Source organism: Rhinoderma darwinii, chromosome 6, assembly GCF_050947455.1.
Source record: "Rhinoderma darwinii isolate aRhiDar2 chromosome 6, aRhiDar2.hap1, whole genome shotgun sequence".
Lineage (NCBI taxonomy): Eukaryota > Metazoa > Chordata > Amphibia > Anura > Rhinodermatidae > Rhinoderma > Rhinoderma darwinii.
In genome coordinates, this window is record NC_134692.1 from 56,687,791 (window position 1) to 56,711,522 (window position 23,732).

General features: G+C 40.8%; 1 protein-coding gene across 1 annotated transcript in view; it reads left to right on the top strand.

The window, feature by feature from the left end:
• Nucleotides 1-23,732, top strand: part of CYP20A1 (cytochrome P450 family 20 subfamily A member 1) — a 55,139-nt gene that overhangs the window by 23,864 nt on the left and 7,543 nt on the right. The window contains exons 9-12 of the mRNA XM_075829794.1: nucleotides 1,793-1,913; nucleotides 2,555-2,666; nucleotides 16,984-17,048; nucleotides 20,941-21,030. Coding sequence (XP_075685909.1) covers nucleotides 1,793-1,913; nucleotides 2,555-2,666; nucleotides 16,984-17,048; nucleotides 20,941-21,030 — 388 coding nt within the window. The remainder of the gene's footprint in view (nucleotides 1-1,792; nucleotides 1,914-2,554; nucleotides 2,667-16,983; nucleotides 17,049-20,940; nucleotides 21,031-23,732) is intronic.

Below are 23,732 nucleotides of genomic sequence, written 5' to 3' on the forward strand. Positions count from 1 at the left end.
TGCTTGTTTTAAAGAAAGCCATGTCCCCCGTTTACCAGCACAAATAAGAAATGTTATTTGTGTCTGTAAGACTGATTTGGGACATGTAAAACGACCACGGAACCGTTCTCTGTTGAAAATGCATCAAATGTCATATCCAAAATGTCAAGTTCCTTTCTTGGGAACGGCAGGTCTACATGAAGTGTCCTTTTTCTCTACTCTGCCCCCTTAAAGGGAATCTGTCACTTAATTTTAGGGCACTAAACCACCAGCTTGTTATACTACTGGGATTTGGCGACCTAAACATGTCCCTCTCAAAACTATCAGTTTTTAGTATTTTGTCTAAAAAGAAGCTACAATTTATCTTGTGCTGTATGTAGCAGAGAAGAGTCCTGGGATGATTCCGGGGGTACTGGCCTTGGCTTTATCTGAGCATGTGCATGTTGAACACATCTCGAGACTCTCCTCCGATAATTTACATACAGCGCATACTGTAATATATATCTTCTTTGTAGACAAAATGCTAAAATGGATGGTTTTGAGGGGGACATGTTTAGGATGCTTAATCCCAGCAGTTTAACCACATTCTGGTGGTTTAGTGCCCTAAAAACCAGTGACCGGTTCCGTCTAATTCTGCAATGGCTATCAGAAATACCTAATATTGCTTGTGAAAGGCATCTAAAGGGGTTCTCCGCTTTTGACAGTCCCTACTTGTTGGAGTACCTTGACAATAAGCTGCTCAGTGTCCCCCTGCTGGCACACTCGAAGATCAGCTGTAATTTGTGGGGGAAGCCTAGTGGTAAGTGTTCTACATCCCTGCAGCACCACCGCAGGAAGTATTAAGCATTACACAGTACCCATTCAAAATAATGAGTATTGGGTAAGTCTCCAGTATACCTTGTGTTTTAATTTCTCTGTTTTCAAGATCTCTGCTTGTCAGATTGGAAACATTATTCTTTACATCCAGTGGCTGAGGATCGGTTATGTTTATGTCAAACTAACACAGGTGCAGGTTCAAGAGAGAGCTTTATTTTGCTTAGGGCTCGTCCATACTCTCTGGAATTGCCGCGTTTTTTCCGGACGAAAAAAAACGCAGCAGAATACATTAGCAGCATTGAGGATGAGATTTAACAAATCTCATCCACACGCTGCGTAAAATTTCCGAGCCGAAATTGACCTGCGATGCGTAATTTTCGGACCACAGCATGTCAATTCCTGCTACAGAAAGTGTGCAGAATTGCTGCGTTTTTCATAGATGTCTCCATCTCCTAACATTGGGAAAAACGCAGCAATTTACACACCATTTTCTGCTGCAAAAACAGCAGGAAATGGTGCGTTTTTGCCGCAGCGGAAAGCCTTAGACTTTCAACGGAATTGCTGCAGAAATTTTCTTCAGCAATTCCGTTGTGTGTGGACAAGCCCTTCATGTGCTGTACAGCTGTATCAGTTGGATGTGATCAGGACAGGTTTTCAGCCTCCAGATGTAACCAATGTTGTTTCCATTCACTGACCGCAAGGAGAGGTATTCAAAATTGGAGGAATTTAATCATAAAGTACATGACACATGTTTATAACTTTTTAGTAAATTGAAGAGTGGCAGTGTGGTTTGTAGGTGGCTTTTAAAAGGGATATTTATCAAATCTAGTGCTAGGCAAAAATTGAGTTGTTGCCCATAGCAACCAATCACATTATACCTTTCAATTTTAAGACGCTCTTTGGAAAACTGAAGCAGCAACCCGATTGGTTGTCACAGGTAACTACTCTACTTTTGCCTTGCACCAGTTTTGATCCCCCCATTGTCTTTATTTTGCAGTGTGCACATGGGCCATTTATTTCCTGACGACTGCAGAAGGTGTTCAAGAAGAGTTGTACAAAGAGATGACCCAGGTCCTTGGGAAAGGGCCCATCACAATGGAGAAAATGGAACAGCTCAGGTTGGTGTTTCTTATACACGGCTCCCTGTTCACTTTAGCGGTAGTTATGGAAACAGCCGAAGACTCTTGATCCGGTTGAATAAAACACTATTCATTCTCTGTTTGGATGTAGCGGCTGTACGTCCATTTTAGCTATGCTTTCCTGCAAACGGGCATACAGTTACGTCCGTGGGATGGTGCTGTCTCCAAAACTGTGACCGCGCCATCGGCAGTGGATGTAACTGATCTCGGACGATTATCCCCCAAGATGCCATGGTCAATAGCGGCATCTAGGTGGTTAGACAAAGCAAGGGCTCCATCTGACACCCCATCGTTGCCCCGCAGCACTCTGATGGGTTGCCATGGTAGCCAGGGCTTAACAAAGGCCCCAGGCTTGCCATGGCTGTATTCTTATTAGGCTGTTCCTAGGGCACGCCCTATTAGACTGCCTGGCAGTTTTACACTGAAAGCCAATAATGCTTTGGTATACTGAAGATTATTCCCCTCTCCCTATTGAAATAAACATGCACGTTCGACCGAGCATTCATGTTGATGGAGGAGTCAAAGAAATAACTGTCGGTCGAATGAGAATTCTGTGTATGGCCACCCGAACTGTTTTAATCATTCCATGACATATTTATCATGGATCTCTTGTACTACAGCTATTGCCGGAAGATATTGTGTGAGACCGTGAGAACAGCGAGCCTTACTCCAATCTCTGCCCGTCTTCAAGAACTTGAAGGGAGAATTGACCAGCATGTCATTCCTAAAGAGGTAAGGGGTGCTGCCAAATGAAAGGGTAAATATTATCTTTTCGCATCTACTGCTAATTTAAAATCTTACTACATTTTATATGTAAATCTGAATTCAAGTAGTAAGAATTGGTTTCACTGGTAAAATAATTGTTGCGAAATCCCATACACATTTATATGCGTGGCCAGCTTTTGCCCTCATGGACACCGCTAAGGCTTCGTTCACGTCTGGGCTCCGTTCAGGGGTACCATCAGAGCTTTCCGTTTGGATTACGTTCATGGGTTCTCCTAACGGAAACCATAGGTTTCCGTTTGCATCACCGTTGATTTCAATGGTGACGGATTTGGTGCAAATGGTTTCCGTTTTTCAACTTTGGGCAAGGGTTCCGTCGTTTTGATTATGGAACTCTTGCGCAACGGAGACAAATGGAAACCATTTGCATCGGATCCGTCACAATTGAAATCAGCGGTGATGCAAACGAAAACCTATGGTTTCCGTTTGTTTTAGCCAGGGTTACGTTCCTCTGACGGAAAGCTCTGACAGAACCCCTGAATGGAGCCCTGACGCAGATGTGAACGAAGCCTAAACATGGAAAGTTTCCTTAGGAAACTAGTCTGTTGTGATAAATAGTATATAAGCATCAGTGATATTTCTAAACTAATTAGTAATATTAAAGGGGTTGTCCCACCATTGAATATCATTTTTTTTATGATCTATAAAATTAAAATGTTTGCCATTTACATGCTTTTAAATAATTGATCCAGTGAAGAGTTATGACATTCGCTTACATGGTATGTCGCCACCTGGTGTTTAACGTGTGTAGAAACGTTCACGTCCACCTAATCAGTTAGAGACTCTGTCACCACATTATAAGTGCCCTATCTCCTACATAATGAGATTGGCGCTATAATGTAGATGACAGCAGTGCTTTTTATTTAGAAAAACAATCTATTTTTACCACGTTAGGAGCGATTTTAGCTTTATGCTAATTCGTTTCTTATGCCCAAGTGGGCGTGTTTTTACTTTAGACCAAGTGGGTGTTGTACAGAGGAGTGTATGACGCTGACCAATCAGCGTCATGCTCTCCTCTCCATTCATTTAGTCAGCGCATAGTGACACTGCGTTGTTCACTACGTGCTGTCTTATACTGACACATTAACGTTACTGAAGTGTTTAGTCAGTGAATAGACATTCCTTCCAGCCAGGACGGGATGTCTATTCACAATCCCGGCACTTTGTTAACGTTTCTGTGGTACTTACAGCAGAGCAAGCGTAATCTCGCGAGATCATGCTGTAAATGACCGGTTACAGCGAGATGCTGTAAGTACCACAGAAACGTTAACGAAGTGCCGGGATTGTGAATAGACGTCCTGGCTGGAAGGAATGTCTATTCACTGTCTAAACACTTCAGTATCGTTAATGTGTCAGTATAAGGCTGGGTTCACACACCCTATTTACGGACGTAATTCGGACGTTTTAACCTCGAATTACATCCGAAAATACGGCTCCAATGCGCCGGCAAACATCTGCCCATTCATTTGAATGGGCTTTACCATGTTCTGTGCCGACGGTCATTTTTTTTACGCGCCGCTGTCAAAAGACTCTGCGTAAAAAAAGACGCCCGCGTCAAAGAAGTGCCTGTCACTTCTTGAGACGTAATTGGAGCCATTTCCATTGACCTGCCCTATGTTCACACGGCAGCGTCCATTACGGCTGAAATCACGGAGCTGTTTTCAGGAGAAAACCTCTCCTGAATTTCAGACGTAATGGCATGTTGCCGGCGTTTTTTGCTGCGTCCATTACGGACGTAATTGGAGCTGTTTTTCTATGGTGCCAATGGAAAACTGCTCCAATTACGTCCCAAGTAGTGACAGGCACTTCTTTGACGCGGCCGTCTTTTGTAAAAAAAAATGACCGTTGGCACAGAACATCGTAAAGCCCATTCAAATGAATGGGCAGTTGTTTGCCGTCGCATTGGAGCCATATTTTCGGACGTAATTCGATGTTAAAACGCCCGAATTACGTCCGTAAATAGGGTGTGTGAACCCAGCCTAAGACAGCACATAGTGAACAATGCAGTGTCACTATGCGCTGACTAAATGAATGGAGAGAAATGCATTACGCTGATTGGCCAGCGTCATACACTCCTCTGTACAATGCCCACTTGGTCTAAAGTAAAAGCACGCTCACTTGGGCATTAAGAAACGAATTAGCATAAAGCTAAAATCGCTCCTAATGTGGTAAAAATAGATAGTTTTTCTAAATAAAAAAGCACTGCTGTCACCTACATTATAGCGCCGATCTCCTTATGTAGGAGATAGGGCACTTATAATGTGGTGACAGGGCCTCTTTAAGTGCTGGTGGACACACATGCTCAGTCACTCTCCCCAGAGCTACGTCTCTGCATAGTGATCCTCTGTTCAATGCAGAGCAACCAATAGAAATAGATTTCTTCCCTGCTTGTCAGGAAAGGAGCAGAGCCTCTACAGTAGCATGGCAGTATAGCTGAGTAGACTCCTGCAAAGTAAGTAGGGACTATTATTGACCGCTGCTAGAGGGGAAATTAGACTGTTTCTGCTTTTATTAAACCTATCAAAAAAAACTTATATATCCCTCCTAGTAAATAACATGGTATACCACATAGAATCAACACCTATAAATGTATACTACAAACCTTAGTAAACCAACACAGGACCCTGACACGAATTTCGCAGTCGGCTTTCTCAAGGTGAAACGTGTGTCGTGGTCCTGAGGTGGTGGTCTATGGTGGTGCGTTGTAACTTACCATAATATGGGTCAGTAGTACACTAAGGATTTTCAAAACATGTTGTTATTTTTTTATATAACAAGAAGGAAGGGAAGAGGGAATGCAATGTATATAAAGATTAAGAATTGACATATATCTCCCTCTCCTTTAATGCTCAAGTTTAACTGGTCGAACAAACCACCGCGCATTGCTCGCGCAAATCTGACACGCCCGAGGTTTGATGGAGGTTTGGGCTTGCCTGATATTCACCGCTGCTACCAGGCGGCACCTTTAGCGTGCATCGTGGATTGGTGTAGACATGGCAATTCCAAACCGTGGGTCAAGTTGGAACAATCCTTTTTATCTTTTCCTCTTTCTGCGGCCCCATGGTTGTTAGATCAGATCCCGACATCTGCGAGATCCCATTCATTTATCGGTCCTACTCTTCGAGTTGCGACCCATTGCATTCAAGCATTTCCTTATCTCACCTTCCCTGTCACCGTTGTACCCTATACTGGACAACCCCTCTTTCCAGCTGGGTTGCGAGCCTGGTCCTTTTTCTCACAAACGCATCGCTAGCGAGACCCATGCCTGTCATTACATCATTAACGACAGTTGGAAGACGCCATCTCAACTAACTGACAGTGCGGACCTGGGACACCTGCCGTTCTGGCAGGCCTCCCAATTGGGTCACTTTCCCTTATCCCTCTCTCCCGCAACCGCATTCTCCCGTTCGTTAACCGCTTTTGAAACTATATACGTTGCCGAAAGGGTGTGACGCAGATGACCCGATGTTGTGCATGGTTTGTTAAATTCCCCAATAGCAGACTCGCATCCAACTTATTTGGCTAAGTGGGCGACTGACCTTGGCATAACTATTGCAGCAGATGTGCGTACTCGGTTGTATACCATGACTCGTCAATCTTCTATATTGAGTAGAATTCAGGAAGCAGGATTTAAGATACTGTTGAGATGGTACAGGATCCCCTCCAAACTCCACAAATTTTACCCTGAGGTGTCCTCCATGTGTTGGAGGTGTGGTGTAGGGGTGGGTGATCTTTTGCACACCTTTTTCAGTGGGATTTTCAGCGATTAACTGCCTTATGGGATAAGGTTTGGAATGTAGCTTCTAAGTTCACTGACTATACACTGCCCAGATTCCCGGGCTTCTTTCTGCTTCAATTGTGTGACATCCCGATCTCCACATACAAGAAGTCGATAATGCGACATCTGATCAACACGGCTCGTGCTTGCATTCCGGCTATGTGGAAACAGGTCAAGCCACCCACAATGCGCCTTTAGTTTCAGAAGATCCAAGAAGTGAAACGTATGGAGGAGCTTATGGCTACCTTACGGGACACTCCTGATAAGTTTATGCTCTCTTGGTCTACCTGGGTAAGCTTTGAGAATTCTTTGGAGTATATCGCTTTGCTGTCCTAATAGTATGTAGCTATATACAGTGAAGGAAATAAGTATTTGATCCCTTGCTGATTTTGTAAGTTTGCCCACTGTCAAAGTCATGAACAGTTTAGAATTTTTAGGCTAGGTTAATTTTACCAGTGCGAGATAGATTATATAAAAAAAAGAAAAAGAAAATCACAGTCAAAATTATATATATTTATTTACATTGTGCACAGAGAAATAAATATTTGATCCCCTACCAACCATTAAGAGTTCAGCCTCCTCCAGACCAGTTACACGCTCCAAATCAACTTGGTGCCTGCATTAAAGACAGCTGTCTTACATGGTCACCTGTATAAAATACTCCTGTCCACAGACTCAATTAATCAGTCTGACTCTAACCTCTACAACATGGGCAAGACCAAAGCGCTTTCTAAGGATGTCAGGGACAAGATCATAGACCTGCACAAGGCTGGAATGGGCTACAAAACCATAAGTAAGACGCTGGGTGAGAAGGAGACAACTGTTGGTGCAATAGTAAGAAAATGGAAGACCTACAAAATGACTGTCAATCGACATCGATCTGGGACTCCATGCAAAATCTCACCTCGTGGGGTATCCTTGATCCTGAGGAAGGTGAGAGCTCAGCCGAAAACTACACGGGGGGAACTTGTTAATGATCTCAAGGCAGCTGGGACCACAGTCACCAGGAAAACCATTGGTAACACATTACACCATAATGGATTAAAATCCTGCAGTGCCCGCAAGGTCCCCATGCTCAAGAAGGCACATGTACAGGCCCGTCTGAAGTTTGCAAATGAACATCTGGATGATTCTGAGAGTGATTGGGAGAAGGTGCTGTGGTCAGATGAGACTAAAATTGAGCTCTTTGGCATTAACTCAACTCGCCGTGTTTGGAGGAAGAGAAATGCTGCCTATGAGCCAAAGAACACTGTCCTCACTGTCAAGCATGGAGGTGGAAACATTATGTTTTGGGGGTGTTTCTCTGCTAAGGGCACAGGACTACTTCACCGCATCAATGGGAGAATGGATGGAGCCATGTACCGTCAAATCCTGAGTGACAACCTCCTTCCCTCCACCAGGACATTAAAAATGGCTCGTGGCTGGGTCTTCCAGCACGACAATGACCCGAAATATACAGCCAAGGCAACAAAGGAGTGGCTCAAAAAGAAGCACATTAAGGTCATGGAGTGGCCTAGCCAGTCTCCAGACCTTAATCCCATCGAAAACTTATGGAGGGAGCTGAAGATCCGAGTTGCCAAGCGACAGCCTCGAAATCTTAATGATTTACAGATGATCTGCAAAGAGGAGTGGGCCAAAATTCCATCTAACATGTGTGCAAACCTCATCATCAACTACAAAAAACGTCTGACTGCTGTGCTTGCCAACAAGGGTTTTGCCACCAAGTATTAAGTCTTGTTTGCCAAAGGGATCAAATACTTATTTCTCTGTGCACAATGCAAATAAATATATATAATTTTGACTGTGATTTTCAGTTTTGTTTTTTTTTTAGATAATCTATCTCTCACTGGTAAAATTAACCTAGCCTAAAAATTCTAGACTGTTCATGTCTGACAGTGGGCAAACTTACAAAATCAGCAAGGGATCAAATACTTATTTCCTTCACTGTATACTTATATTTCTTATGGGATGGACGCTGAGGATAAATCCCCCTTATACCCCTCTTCTTTCTCCCTCTTTCTTTCCCCTTCCTGGCTCTTTCCTTCCCCTCTTATTCTTCTGCACTGTATTATGTTTCTAACCTTCCTTATGGGTGATCTCTGTTATATCAGCTTAGTTGCACTTTTAGGCTGCTAGGGGTCACCATTGGTCCTGCCTTTTTTTGTTTTGTTTTTTTCCTGTGTTCACATGTTACAATTGTATATCACTGAGTCGTGATATTTGTATGTTTCTGAAACAAACTTGTGTTAAATACAGAATAAAAAAAAAAAAGAATTGACGTTTATATATATATATATATACACATACATACAGTTCCAGTATGGTTTGTAGAACATAGCAATACATTGAAGTCGATCATAGGGTAATCGGAAAGAAGTCATGGTCCTACAACCTCTTTAAAATATAGTGCTAGTCAATGGTACAAACAAATGTTATCAACCATAAGATACGTTCATCAATAGACAGTAATAGAGCATGTGGGGGAGGGAGGGAAGAAGAGTCAGGATGTGCGAGTCATGAGATGTTGAGCAGAATTCGCTCATAGAGAAAATAAACTAATGTATGAGAGGTGTGAGTAGAACCAAAATTTAGTTTATTGGCGGGTCTCCCACAATTGTTTGCTCGAGAAACCAAGTGGTATATTGAACGCAAGTGGAGGTGTGAGTTGCGTATCAATGAAAGATTCCCACAAGGTAAAGAATTTCTTGACCTTGAGTTCGTTGTCTAAGGTGGCTTCCACCCAGTCCATCCTAAAGATATGAGAAAGTTTCTGTAGAAATAATTGTAAGGATGGAGGCTTTGGTGAGAGCCACTCCTGCAGGATAGCCTTACGGGCTGTGCTAGAAATAATGAAACACAATTTTTTTGCGTTGGGGGCACATGGAGGCGTGTTAGAATCCAACATACCAAAGACAGCCCGAGTAGGTGAGAGTGGGACAAAGTTCACCAAATGCGTAATAGCAAAGGTTTCAACACGTTTCCAGAACCGTTGTATGCAAGGACAACTCCAGAAGCAATGGTAGAGATAAGCTTTCAATGTTGCGCATTTCGGGCACGCTGATGAGGGAAATCTGCCCATCGAGTAGTTCTGCATTGGCCATATATATGCTCTATGAGTAATTTTGAGCACCATGCCCCAGTAAGATGCAGAAGGGAGAAATTTTGAAGCCAAGTACAATTTATCCATGATGTCCTTGATGGTTAGGTTCGGAAAGTGTTGCAACCAAGAATGTACCTGTCGGGGGAGCGGCATAATCAATAGGTGACCTTAGGAAATGATAGTACAGCAATGTTTTCCCGTGTGTGTTTTTGGATTTGATAAGCAAGTTACGAGGTCCTAGGGGGAGTCTGGAGAGATTTGATTTATGATTTTTCTTGCATAACTAGAGGCCTGCAAGAATGGGAATAGTGATTTGGAGGAGAAGTGGAATTTTATCCTGGAATTTTTGAAATGTCAATGGTCGACAACTGTCCGACAGCAGAAGGTCTGATAGGCACCTCACAACACCCCTCGCCCATCTAGCATATATTGTTGCAGAATGTCAATTTTGAAAATCCAGATTGCCAAATAATGGCAATAACGAGGTTTGTGGATCAAGCTTGGCCTTTTTTCGTGTGACGTGCCATGCGTTAATGGTTGTGGGGAGGAGCGGGTTGAGGCGCGCCTCCGGCAGTAGTCCGGTGGGAGTGTGTGGGATCTATAAGAGAGAATAAGGTTTGGCAAATTGAGCCTCAAGGGAGGGGTCCAAGTAGTGGGATGTGCCATCGGTCCAGTTCACTAGAATGCGAAGGAGGGCTGCTAAGTTATAATTACATATGTTTGGGGAATGAAGTTTAGTTTGCTGTAAGGTCACCAGGGCTATTTGGGGACGAGTATTGTTCCATATAAACTTTCTGTATAAGTTATTGATAAGCCTCTTGTCTCTAGGTCTGAGGTAGATCGGGAGTGACTGTAATAAATACAGTAGCTTAGAAAAGCCCCCGATTTTAGGAGATTAGCTCTACCAGAAAATTAGAGAGTAAGGGATTGCCAAGTGACTATCAATAGTTTTAATTGAGCAATGTGACTGGTTATGTTGACCATATACATTTTATGCAGATGTTTTGTGATAATTGTTCCTAAGAAAGTGATGTGGTCCCGAGTCCATTTTAAATGTAGTCCCGTAGGCCAGAATGGAGGGGAAGGGCCTCTGAGAAGTAGGGCTTCTGACTTCTCTAGATTAATGGGGAAACCCGATTGCGGTCCATAAATGTCAATTAGTGAGAGGAGTGGTTGTAGTGTTTGTCTCGGGTTAGAGAGAAACAACAGTACGTCATTGGCAAAAGCCGAAATACGTATGTCCCGGGAGCCAACATTAATGCCGTGGATATTCGTATTGTTTTGTATCATGTGCAATAGAGGGTCCAAGGATAAGTTAAAAGGGATAGGGGACAACCCTGACGTGTTCCTCTGTGTAGCTATAGAGGGTTTGTGTTCAAGCCGTTTATTGTGAAAATTGCGTATGTATACATTTGCATTCATTTTATAAAATTCCCAAATCTCAAATTTTGGAGCACAAGGGTTTCGTTGGCCAGGATACCTTGTCAAATGCTTTCTCAGCATCAATACGGAGTAGCATGGTGTGAGGGGAGAAACGAGATTGAGCCGCTACTGTGGCTGCTATCGCCAAACGGATTCCCTTAGAGGAGTGTCGATTTTATAAGAAATCTAGTTGTGAGGAAGTCCAGATATAAGGAAGGATCAGCATTGTTCTCGATTCGTGGAAGTTGGGGACATGTACGTTGTCAATATATATGGCGTTAAATAGGGATGTTAAAGTAGGTGTGATGTGGGGTTTGAGTAGTTTATAATGTTCCCTGGATAGACCATCCCGTTCCGGAGTTTTATTGTTTGGAAGGTGAGAAATTACCAATTAATTTCATCTTTGGTAATTGGTTGAGAAAGAAGTGTTTGTTGGTCTGCTGTTAATTTTGGCAGGGCTGCGGTAGTCTGTAATTCCCTAGTGGCTTGGGGGTTGTGGGGAGCAGGTGCATAAAGTGACTTATAGTAATCCTAAAACGCATTTTGTATAGCAGAGGGATCAGGGAGTACTGGGCTAGAGGGAGTTTGTCTAAGTTTTAAGATTTTATAGCTAGATTTGGGGCCTTTAATAAGGTTGGAAAGCAAACGTCCCATTTTGTGTCTCCATCTAAAGTATCTATTTTTGACGGAATCATTGGACCATAGTGCTTGACCTAGAAGAAAAGCGTCAAGTAGGTGACGGGAGTCCAATTAATGTTGTTTAATGGTGTGGGTGTAGCAATATGTTGGGTGTGTACCTCAGTAAGGGATGTGTACAGGGATTCGTATTTCGCTGTTTGGGAAAGTTTTTTGTATGATACATATGCTATGATGTGTCCGTGTAATACAGCCTTGAAGGTCCTCCAGAAGAGGCTGGCGTCTCCAGTATGTTGAAGGTTATCATCTGTGTAATTAGCCCATTCACAGGTTAGGAATTGTGTCAAGTTGTCTGAGTCTAGCAAATATGCTGGGAAACGCCAGTTGCGACTGGCAGTTCGGGTGGATCCCAAGTCAATAGTTAACGTGATGGGAGCATGATCTGTGATGAGTATATTGTGTATAGTGGCATTGACAATATCTGGGAAAAGTGTAGAGGAGGTGAAGAAGTGGTCTATTCTAGAATGAGAGTTGTGAACCATGGTGTAAAATGTGTAGTCCATGGTGTCCGGGTTGTAAAGTCTCAAAGGATCACAGAATTGCAAATGTGTCAACATAGTTGCTAGTATTGAGGAATAGAGAGAATCGGTAGTGGAGGGGTTTGATCTATCCAGTGAAGTATCCATCGCTGCATTATAATCCCCTCCCCCCCCCCCCCCCATATTAGAGTAGATAAGGATTTAGTAAGAAGGAATTGATATAGGTGTGAGAAGTTTTCGTTGGGCACATTCGGAGCATAGATATTAAGAAGTGAATATCTGCCGGAGTTTAACGTGACATCTAAATAAATGTATCTAGGCTCCGGATCACAATATTGGTCATGTATTATGTAGTCCAATATTTTTGTTCATTAGTATTGGATTGGAACCCCTCAACGGAAAGCCAACGCTGATGTGAACAGGCACTAACTCTGCATTAAAAAATAAAGATGGCACTAAGCTTCCTCCCTATATTCCACCGAAGATAATTAGTTTACTGTGGGGGAGCGATTGCTGTACAGGATAAGACCAATGGAAGGTACATATTCGTCTAAACTCAGTTGCACATTCAATCTAGCAACCTGATTCCTGCTCCACATTTGGTATAACATTCAAAAAATACCCATGAGTGTATTAATACATAGCAAAGAGAGGGTTGGATCCAGCGTAATTTAAAGTTAAAATGGAACCTGGTTCCAAGTTTAATTAGTCCAGTTAAAATAGGATCAAAAATAGGAGAGTGAGGTCCTGGAGTATAAGGAGAGGTATTGTAGGTATGTGGAGCCTACGCGTTTCAGACGCTTCCTGCGTCCTTAGTCATGGCTGAAGTTAACTGTCTGACCTGTGTGGCCTGTATTTATCCGGTTTGACACCTGTGTAATCTAATTGCCTTCCAAATGGAATTCGGTTTCATGGAACGCAAAGGCCGATTTGATTACGTGTATATATTGTAACAATATTGGAGTTTACGTTTAAGTTTGATCGTTGTGTATAAACTGTCATTATCATACTAGAGAAATGGGAAAAAGTACTGTTTATTATGTTTGTTATGGCGGAAACAATCGCCGGTAACTGTGTACGTTATACTTAACTAGAATGAGGTTACTTCCGTTTTGAAAGTTAAATGCTCTGTTTGCGTTCCAGAGCACGTGGGCGGTGTGGAGCGCAAACAGGAAGTGAAGAAAAACGTCCGGCCGCTGGCAAGCCAGACCACGACAGGCAACGTCGGTGAGTAAGTAATGTTGATTGTTTATTTATGTGATCGCCTATTTTTTGATGATTGTTAGCTACATGTGAGACATTATTAGGTACAAAGTGAGCGAGTATATTTATATTCATTATTTGTATTTTGACGCTCTTATACTAAATATTCCATTAGCGATCAAAGATGGTACTGTGGTTGCTACTTCTATGTGTAACACAAGATCAGACAGTAGATGATGAAGATTGTTTAATTATGGCCAAGATAAAAGTAAAAGGGAGATTGTTTGAAAAGAAATGTAGGAATGTGAGGAAACAAAATATAGTGGCTAAAAAACTTTACATGTAAGAAGCATATAACATGCATGTATAGTTAATTAAAATATGAAATAAATAGTGAGGATGGGCTGGATAGGAATAATATGTAGAGGACTCATAAGATTTAATGTAATATTTTTAGCTCTGCTGTATTTTTTATTGAATTTAATGCAATTCGGTTTCTGTTTTAGAATCAAAACTTTAAATGAGTAGTGGGTAATGTGATATATGTAAAGTTTTGATTCTAAAACAGAAACCGAATTGCATTAAATTCAATAAAAAATACAGCAGAGCTAAAAATATTACATTAAATCTTATGAGTCCTCTACATATTATTCCTATCCAGCCCATCCTCACTATTTATTTCATATTTTAATTAACTATACATGCATGTTATATGCTTCTTACATGTAAAGTTTTTTAGCCACTATATTTTGTTTCCTCACATTCCTACATTTCTTTTCAAACAATCTCCCTTTTACTTTTATCTTGGCCATAATTAAACAATCTTCATCATCTACTGTCTGATCTTGTGTTACACATAGAAGTAGCAACCACAGTACCATCTTTGATCGCTAATGGAATATTTAGTATAACAGCGTCAAAATACAAATAATGAATATAAATATACTCGCTCACTTTGTACCTAATAATGTCTCACATGTAGCTAACAATCATCAAAAAATAGGTGATCACATAAATAAACAATCAACATTACTTACTCACCGACGTTGCCTGTCGTGGTCTGGCTTGCCAGCGGCCGGACGTTTTTCTTCACTTCCTGTTTGCGCTCCACACCGCCCACGTGCTCTGGAACGCAAACAGAGCATTTCACTTTCAAAACGGAAGTAACCTCATTCTAGTTAAGTATAACGTACACAGTTACCGGCGATTTGTTTCCGCCATAATAAACAGTACTTTTTCCCATTTCTCTAGTATGACAATGACAGTTTATACACAACGATCAAACTTAAACGTAAACTCCAATATTGTTACAATATATACACGTAACCAAATCGGCCTTTGCGTTCCATGAAACCCATTTCCATTTGGAACGCAATTAGATTACACATGTGTCAAACCGGATAAATACAGGCCACACAGGTCAGACAGTTAACTTCAGCCATGACTAAGGACGCAGGAAGCGTCTGAAACGCGTAGGCTCCACATACCTACAATACCTCTCCTTATACTCCAGGACCTCACTCTCCTATTTTTGATCCTGTTGTAACTGGACTAATTAAACTTGGAACCAGGTTCCATTTTAACTTTAAATTACGCTGGATCTAACCCTCTCTTTGCTATCCACACATCGTGTGCCGACACGAGGATCCATGCGGGATCTTTTATGCAAGTCTTCATCTAAGGTGAGCTGGGGGTTTCCCTCTAACTATTATCCTGTATTAATACATGTCTCGTGACTCAACGTGTTTAGTCTGCGGTATAAACCAGACACTTCAGGAGACTATTTTCCGATTTAGATATTGAAGAGATTATTACGAAAATACCAATTAGTACGAGCGCCGGAGTTATGATATTCAAACTCCGGCGGCCACGATGAGAGCCGCACGGGGCGGCAAGTACGCTGAGCTTGTAGGGGCTAAGTCCAAACCTCTAGAATGACGCAAGCCGGGACTTCCTCCCACCTCTCATTCTGAGCCAATGGGATCACAGGCGTGGCGCGTCAGGATACACATCTCGAGAGACTTGGCTATTGCCCTGGTAACCATCACAGACAGCGGCCCGGATAAAAATATGACTAAGTATCGTGTTTGTTCCCAATACACACTACCTTTAATATTAAGAAGATATACTCAGCATAGTGGATAGAATAAAATGGCACAAAGGAGATCAAATCATTTAGGCCTCCAGGTTTGGTCAATTTTATACCTAAATATCCACTGATATTCTTTACGTAATAGTTTGTCAAAATCTCCCCTTCTGACATTCGGCCATATTACTTCGACACCTTGGAATTTTAAACATTTCGGATCACCTCCATGATGTTGTAAAACATGTTTAGCTACTGGGGCATCCTCCTCCCTTAAGACATTTCCCACGTGTTCCAAAATGCGTCTTTGAAACCGCGTATGGTCTTCCCTACATAACTGAGAGGACAAGGACAGCTAACCATGTATACAATACCATAGGTTCTACAATTGATGAAGTCCCTATTGGCATATGATGTCCCCGTGGCCACACTACTAACACTTTTACTTGGGTAAATAAAATCGCAGGCTTTACATCCTCCCCATCTAAAAGAGCGAGAGAGAGGCTTTATTAGAGGCCATTGATAGGCTGATTCTAGAACACTTTTTGGGTACCCTTTTCTCTTAAATCTAAGGACCTACTCTTTTTGATTTTTGTCTAAATTCAGATAAAGAGGAATAGTTTTGTTGCAACCTCCGATATTGTCCCTAGGGGATACCTCTGTTTAATGGGACCGGATGATGACTGTCCCACCCCAGCAAGCTATTCGTAGTTGTAGATTTCCTGAACAACGTGGTGCTCAGGCCTCCCTGTGAGTCTATGCTAATAGATAAATTCAAAAATTAAATACACTGATCGATCTCCGAAGTAAATCTCAGGCCACATCGTTGATGTTCAGGCATGAAACTAGTTCCTGGAAGGACTCCCTTGTGCCCTTCCATAGTATAAGCACGTCATCAATATACCTCAGCCAGAGGTCAATATGTGATGTCCATTTCTCCATTAACTCCGCAAATACTACTCTTTCCTCCCACCAGCCCATGAACAAGTTGGCATTTGTGGGAGCACATGAGCTCCCCATAGCCGTCCCCTTTCAGCTGGTGGAAGTACTTGCCATCGAACAAGAAATAGTTATGATTGAGTGTGAATTCTACAAGTGGCAAAACAAATTGTACTTGTGGCCACCACCTCAGTCTGTTTTAATTGCTTTTATGAGACAGCCTTTGTTATATATTTTGCTATTGGAACTAATAAATATATATTGTAATAATCGTGTTGGTTTACTACAAAGGTTTGTGGTATACGTTTATAGGTGTTGGTTCTGCTCTAAGCCCCTCCCCCGCGCAGATTAGATTAACCGCAGCAAACAGTGGGACAAACTAAAGGAAAAATGAGGATAATTTAAATTTGCTTTAGAACAGGTATTCGCAGCATTTATGGACTTTTGGTATGAAAATGATTCATGGAATAACTCCTTCAATTACGAAATACCTGTGATTAAGAATTCTGGTCCAATGAAGGTTTCTATCTTGTACTTAAGTTGTAGTTGATTTTTCTTCTCAGACTCTTGTGTTGTATGCGCTTGGTGTGGTTCTTCAGGATAACACAGCATGGCCATCTGCCTACAGGTATGCTATTTCCATACAGCATCTCCCTTTTACCTATCTTTATTTCCAGCTTTGACTTGCGCGGTCTTGGTTTGTTTAAACTTTTGGTGAATCTACATATATTAACTCCTTGGTGCCGTACATTTACGACACTTAGAAGCCTGCCGTTGAGGACCAGCGCCATAAATGTACAGCATAGTGGTGATATGGGCACTGTCGCTTTGCTTGCACAATCCCCCGCAGAAGGATGGCTTTGATTTGATGGCCTGTCTCGGGCAGCAACAGCCGAGATTGGAGTACTCGAATTTAAGTTGTTTAGCCCCTTAGATCTTGTGGTCACTACTGATTGCGGCATCAAAGGGAGGGGGCTCCCTTTGATTCCCCATTGCCGACCTCCATCCAGGGGCATAAGAAAGGCCCCCATGGATGCCATATGTTGTTGCCTATAAGGCCGTGTCTTAGGCATGGCCTAATAATTGCCTGTTACATGTACCCCGGTAGGCCCTAATGTAGTGGAATACAGGGGTAAAAGCTGTGTACACATTTTGTAAGTAGTTTATTTTACTTTTTTTATTAGGCCTTGTTCACACGGCGCAAAAAAAACCAAACTGTAAACTTTTCAGAAACGCGTTGTTTTTCTTTTTACACGTTCTGTGCGTGTTTTTTGCCGCATAATTAGGACTCCCTCTGACTATGGTAATTAGGCGCGTTTTTGGTGTGTTTTACGTGCCAAAGTATTGCTCTGACGCTTTTTTACACGACTCGTTTTTTTATATACGCTTGCATAAAAAAAAAACCATGTGGTATGCACCTTCCCATTGATAATGGGAAGCTTAAATAATGCGGTTTTTACGTGTTTTTCGGCACGTAAAACACGTCAAATACACGCCGTGTGAACCAAGGCCTTAGATGAAGGCGATGTTTTTAATCAACTTTCAAATTGACTTTTATTAAACAAAATTTTTACTTTTTACGATACAGCTTATATGTTATGAACTTAGTTGTGATCATTATAAGATTAATCCTGTGTTTTAGAGACACGCAGGACCCGCTCTCAGCTGAGCTGACGGAATCGGCTGAAAGAGAACAACACTATGTATACAGAATACATAAAAACTGGATCGTAAAAAGTAACAAATTTTTTTCATAAAAGTAAATTAAAAGTTGCATAAAAAAAAAACACATTAAGTTAATTTTAAAAAATATATAATTGCTTACATAGGTGTACATGGCCTTTTAAAGGCAAACTTATGAAATATGGGACAAAAAGAAAGTGAATACATTTAAAAAAAAGAAAAGTCTAAATAAAGAATAAAACCTCCTTAAAGAGGCTCTGTCACCACATTATAAGTGCCCTATCTCCTACATAAGGAGATCGGCGCTGTAATGTAGGCGACAGTAATGCTTTTTATTTTAAAAAACGATCTTTTTTCACAACGTTAGGAGCGATTTAAGTTTATGCTAATGAGCTTTCTTAATGCCCAAGTGGGCGTACTTTTACTTTCGACCAAGTGGGCGTTGTACAGAGGAGTGCATGACGCTGACCAATCGGCATCATGCACTCCTCTCCATTCATTTACACTGCACTAGCGATATAGTTATATCGCTATGTGCAGCCTCATACACAAGCCCTAACATTACTAGTGTCCTGATAATGAATACACATGAAATCCAGCCTGGACGTCATGTGTACTCAGAATCCTGACACTTCTGACTCTCTCTTTTTTGTGAGATTCCAGCAACGGTTACGAAATCTCGCGAGATCTCGGAGCTAAACGAGATTTGGTTTCACTTGCCGGAATCTCACAGAAAAGAGTCAGAAGTGTCAGGATTCTGAGTACACATGACGTCTAGGCTGGATTTCATGTGTATTCATTATCAGGACACTAGTAATGTTAGGGCTTGTGTATGAGGCTGCACATAGCGATATAACTATATCGCTAGTGCAGTGTAAATGAATGGAGAGGAGTGCATGATGCCGATTGGTCAGCGTCATGCACTCCTCTGTACAACGCCCACTTGGTCGAAAGTAAAAGTACGCCCACTTGGGCATTAAGAAATCTCATTAGCATAAACTTAAATCGCTCCTAACGTTGTGAAAAAAAGATCGTTTTTTAAATAAAAAGCATTACTGTCACCTACATTACAGCGCCCATCTCCTTATGTAGGAGACAGGGCACTTATAATGTGGTGACAGTCTCTTTTACACACTTTTTTTTGGGTTGCGTTTTTGTTAGTCACACATTTTTTTAAATGCATTTGTTTTCCTGCCTTTTTAGAATTTTTTTTTAAATTGAAGCCTATGGGGAAAACCTGCTGTAATAAAAAAAAAAAAACTCCAAAACAAACCCCTTGCTGCATTTTTAGAAAAAAAAAAAAAAATCCACTGTCCTGAAAAATGCAACATAAAAGGAAACAAAACGCACTATTTGTAGTGCATTTGATGTTTACCTATTGATGTTTTTAGAGGGGGATAAAAAAAACCCTGTCAAAAAGCGCCAGGTAAAATGCCATGAAGAAAGAGATAGTTGACCAATGTACTCCACTATCTCTTGTAGTCCCATAGAGAATGAATGTGTATAACTCGTGATCGGTGGGAGTCTGATCTGTGGGTAGGTGATAAGTTGTATTGGTGGGTTAACCCCTTTAACTCCCCTGAAAATTTTTATAAAAGTGAAACGCTAAGATATCTGTATCTAATTATGAGGTCCACACATTTGATCTCAGAATATAGTAACTTACTGATCATGCATTTGTCTGAATACTTCTCAGGTATACAGGCTCCGAGTAAAACATGAATAAGATTTATAGCAATGTGTAGGACACTTCTCTAGAATCTATCCAACACGTCTTTCAGCTATCCCTAAATATCAGATGACTTTGCTAACAATGAAGCCCTTATGGAGGGACCATCGCTTAATATTCCCTTTTATTTTCTGTATTTGATTCCCTCCCTAAATGTTTTATCTATCTATATATATATATATATATATATATATATATATATATATATATATATATATATATATATATATATATATATATATAGAGAGAGAGAGACTCTCCATTGTGACAGTCACTCTAAGCAGTATAACATGAGAATGCCCTACTTGAAGGCTTTAAATGGTAACTAAACATTCAACAAACTTCTGACATGTCATAGTGACATTTCAGAAGTTTTGATCGGCGGGGGTCCAACCACTGAAACCCCCAACAATTGCTAAAATGAAGCGACAGAAGCGCTCGTGTGAGGCCTGAGCCGCTTCGTTTCTATTCAGGTTTTTACGGAAATCTATGTAGTGGCTTACGGGCTAAATAGAAAGTCTACAAGCCTGTGCATCGCTACGTCGGCTTTCCGGAAAAAGCTGAACAGAAGCAAAGCTGCTCAGTGCTCACACGAGCGCTTATGTTGCTTTTGTTTTAGTGATTGGTGGGGGTCTCAGTGCTCGGACCCCCCACCGATCAAAACTTGTGACACGTCAGAAGTTTGTTGAACGTTCAGTTACCCTTTAAGACCTTAATATTTACAGATCTCCATAGAATCCATATCACGATAAGCGGCTACTTGAATAATTTATATTTTGAGAATAGAGATATGAATTGGGTCTTGTGACTTGTCAACAACTGGTGTTGAACGTAAAAACACTTGATGCAAACGAGGATTCCCTCATACGCGTATATTAATAACTTATATAAAGCACATTGAAATGTATTCTGTACTGTAGTTATATTAAAATGTACATTACGCAAGTTACCAACATACTTGTTTGAGACCATTTAAGACCCTGGAGTTCAGAGCCTCTTATTGTGCTGTGATCGACATCGGATACATTATTGCCATATATTTACACAATTTTATCTCATTATAAAAACGGAAAATCAGAATAACTGAAAATGTTCTGTCTACTCTCAGATTCAACCCAGAACGGTTTGAAGAAGAAACAACCAAGCAGAACTTAACATTGTTAGGCTTTTCTGGAAGCCAAGAGTGCCCCGAACTTAGGTGAGATAATAGAAATGCTTTTTAGTTGTTCTTGTTGTTGTTGTTACATTCATTCAGAACAGGAAAAGCATCAGTCTGGTCTTGCATATTTAGCATGTCTGGTTTTCTCAAAAGTGTGGGTATGTGGATATGAAAGCTATAATAAAAAATGATAAAATGTGTACAGAGTATTAACCCCTTAGAGAACAGCCTATTTTAGGCCTTAACCCCTTAATGACCGCCGGTAAGCCTTTTCACGGAGGTCATTAGTGGGCTTTATTCTGATGCAATAGACTTTTCACATCGCTGCATCAGAATAAAGTAAACAGAGCAGGGAGCTGTCAAATCTCCCTGCTCTCAGCTGCCAGAGGTAGCTGAGGGCTGGGGGCATCCCTGCTCGAATGTGTGAGATCGATATTCGTATCGATCTCACCCGTTTAACCCTTCAGATGCGATGCTCAATAGCGTGTGCCGCATCGGAGTTGTTTTGGAGAGAGGGAGGGAGCTCCCACTCATCCCACTGACACCCGGCGATAAGATCGCCGAGAGTCTGTGTCTTCTATGGCAGCCGGGGACCTAATAAAGGCCCCCAGGTCTGCCTGTAGTGAATGCCTGCTAGGCTATGCCGGAGGCATGACCTAGCAGATGCCTGTCCGTTTTAAACAGACAGGCAGTAATACACTGCAATACAAAAGTATTGCAGTGTATTATAATAGCGATCGGATGATCGCATATTAAAGTCCCCTAGTAGGACTATTATAAAAGTTAAAAAAAAGTTGAATAAAGTTAATGAAAAAAAAATTTAATTTAAAAACCCACTTTTTCCCCTTACAAAGTGCTTTACTATTAAAAAAAAAACAATAAATCAAAAAAAGTTACACATATTTGGTATCGCCGCGTCCGTAACGACCCCGACTATAAAGCTGTTACATTATTTAACCCGCACGGTGAACGCCGTAAAAAATAAAATAAAAAGCAATGGAAAAATTGCTGTTTTCTGTTAATCCTGACTTAATTTTTTTTTTATAAAAACTGATCAAAAAGTCGCATCTACTCTCAAATGGTACCAATAAAAACTACAAGTCTTCCCGCAAAAAAAAAAAGCCCTCATACAACTGCATCGGCGAAACAATAAAATAGTTATGGCTCTTCAAATATGGAGACGCAAGAACAAATAATTTAGAAAAAAAAGTGTTTTTACTGTGTAAGTAGTAAAACATACAAAATCTATACAAATTTGGTATCTTTGCAATCGTAACAACCCATTGAATAAAGTTATTGTGTTATTTATACCACACGGTAAACGACGTAGATTTAGGGCGCAAAAAAAGAGTAGTGAAATGTCAGGTTTTCTTCTATCACCCCCAAAAAAAGTTAATAAAAGTTAATGAATAAATTATATGTACCACAAAATGGTGCTATTAAAAAGTACAACTTGTCCCGCAAAAAACAAGACCTTATACAGCTATGTCGACGCAAAAATAAAAAAGTTATAGCTCTTGGAATGTGACGATGGAAAAACGTAAAAAATGGCTTGGTCATTCTGGCCCAGAATGCAAGCAGGAGGAAGGGGTTAATAATCAAGCCTTTTTTTTTATGTTTTTCCAGCATCTCATTCAAAGAGCTCTAACTTTTTTTTATTTTTGCATCGACATAGCTGTAAAAGCTCTTGTTTTTTGCAGGATAGGTTGTATTTTTTAATAGCACCGTTTTGGGGTACATAGAATTTATCGATTTTTAACTTTTATCAACTTTTTTTGGGCGGGAATATAAAGAAAAAAAAAAGGAATTTCGCCACACTCTTTTCCGTACTAAATTCAGGCAGTTTACCGTGTGGTATAAATAACACAATAACTTTATTCAGCGGGTTGTTCCGATTGCAACCATGCCAAATTTATATAGATTTTGTATGTTTTACTACTTTTACACCGTAAAAGCACTTTTTTTATTTTTTTTTAATTATTTGTTTTTGTCTCCATATTTCAAGAGCCATAACTTTTTTATTTTTCCACTGATGAAGTTGTATGGGGCCTTGTTTTTTTGCGGGACTACTTGTAGTATTTATTGGTACCATTTTGGAGTAGATACGACTTTTTGATCACATTATTTTTTAAGGCAGGATTCTTAGAAAACAGCAATTTTTGCATTGTTTTTTATTTTATTTTTTACGGTGTTTACCGTGCAGGTTAAATAATGTAATAACTTTATAATTGGGGTCGTTACGGACGCGGCGACACCAAATATGTGTAACATTTGTACTTTTTTTTTGTTTTGTTTTTTTAATAATAAAACAAATATTTTTCATTTATTTTTTTTTTTTTCGCTTCTATATTTTTTTTTTCTATTAACTTTAAACTTTTTTTTTTTTTTTTGCTAGTCCCACCTGGGGACTTCACTATGCGATTCTCCGATCGCATTTATAATACACTGCAATACATTTTTATTGCAGTGTATTAGTGCCTGTCCGTGTAAAACGGACAGGTATCTGCTAGGCCATGCGTCTGGCATGGCCTAGCAGGCATAACTAGAGGCAGACCTGGGGGGCTTTATTAGGCCCCCCCGGCTGCCATAGAAACCACAGACATCCTGCGATTTTAGGGGTAAGGGTATATGCACACACAAAATAAAAAACGTCTCAAAATACGGAGATGTTTTCAGAGGTTTTTTTAAGCCACTCGTGATTTTCGCGCTGTTTTTTACACCCATTTTTGGAGTCTATGAAA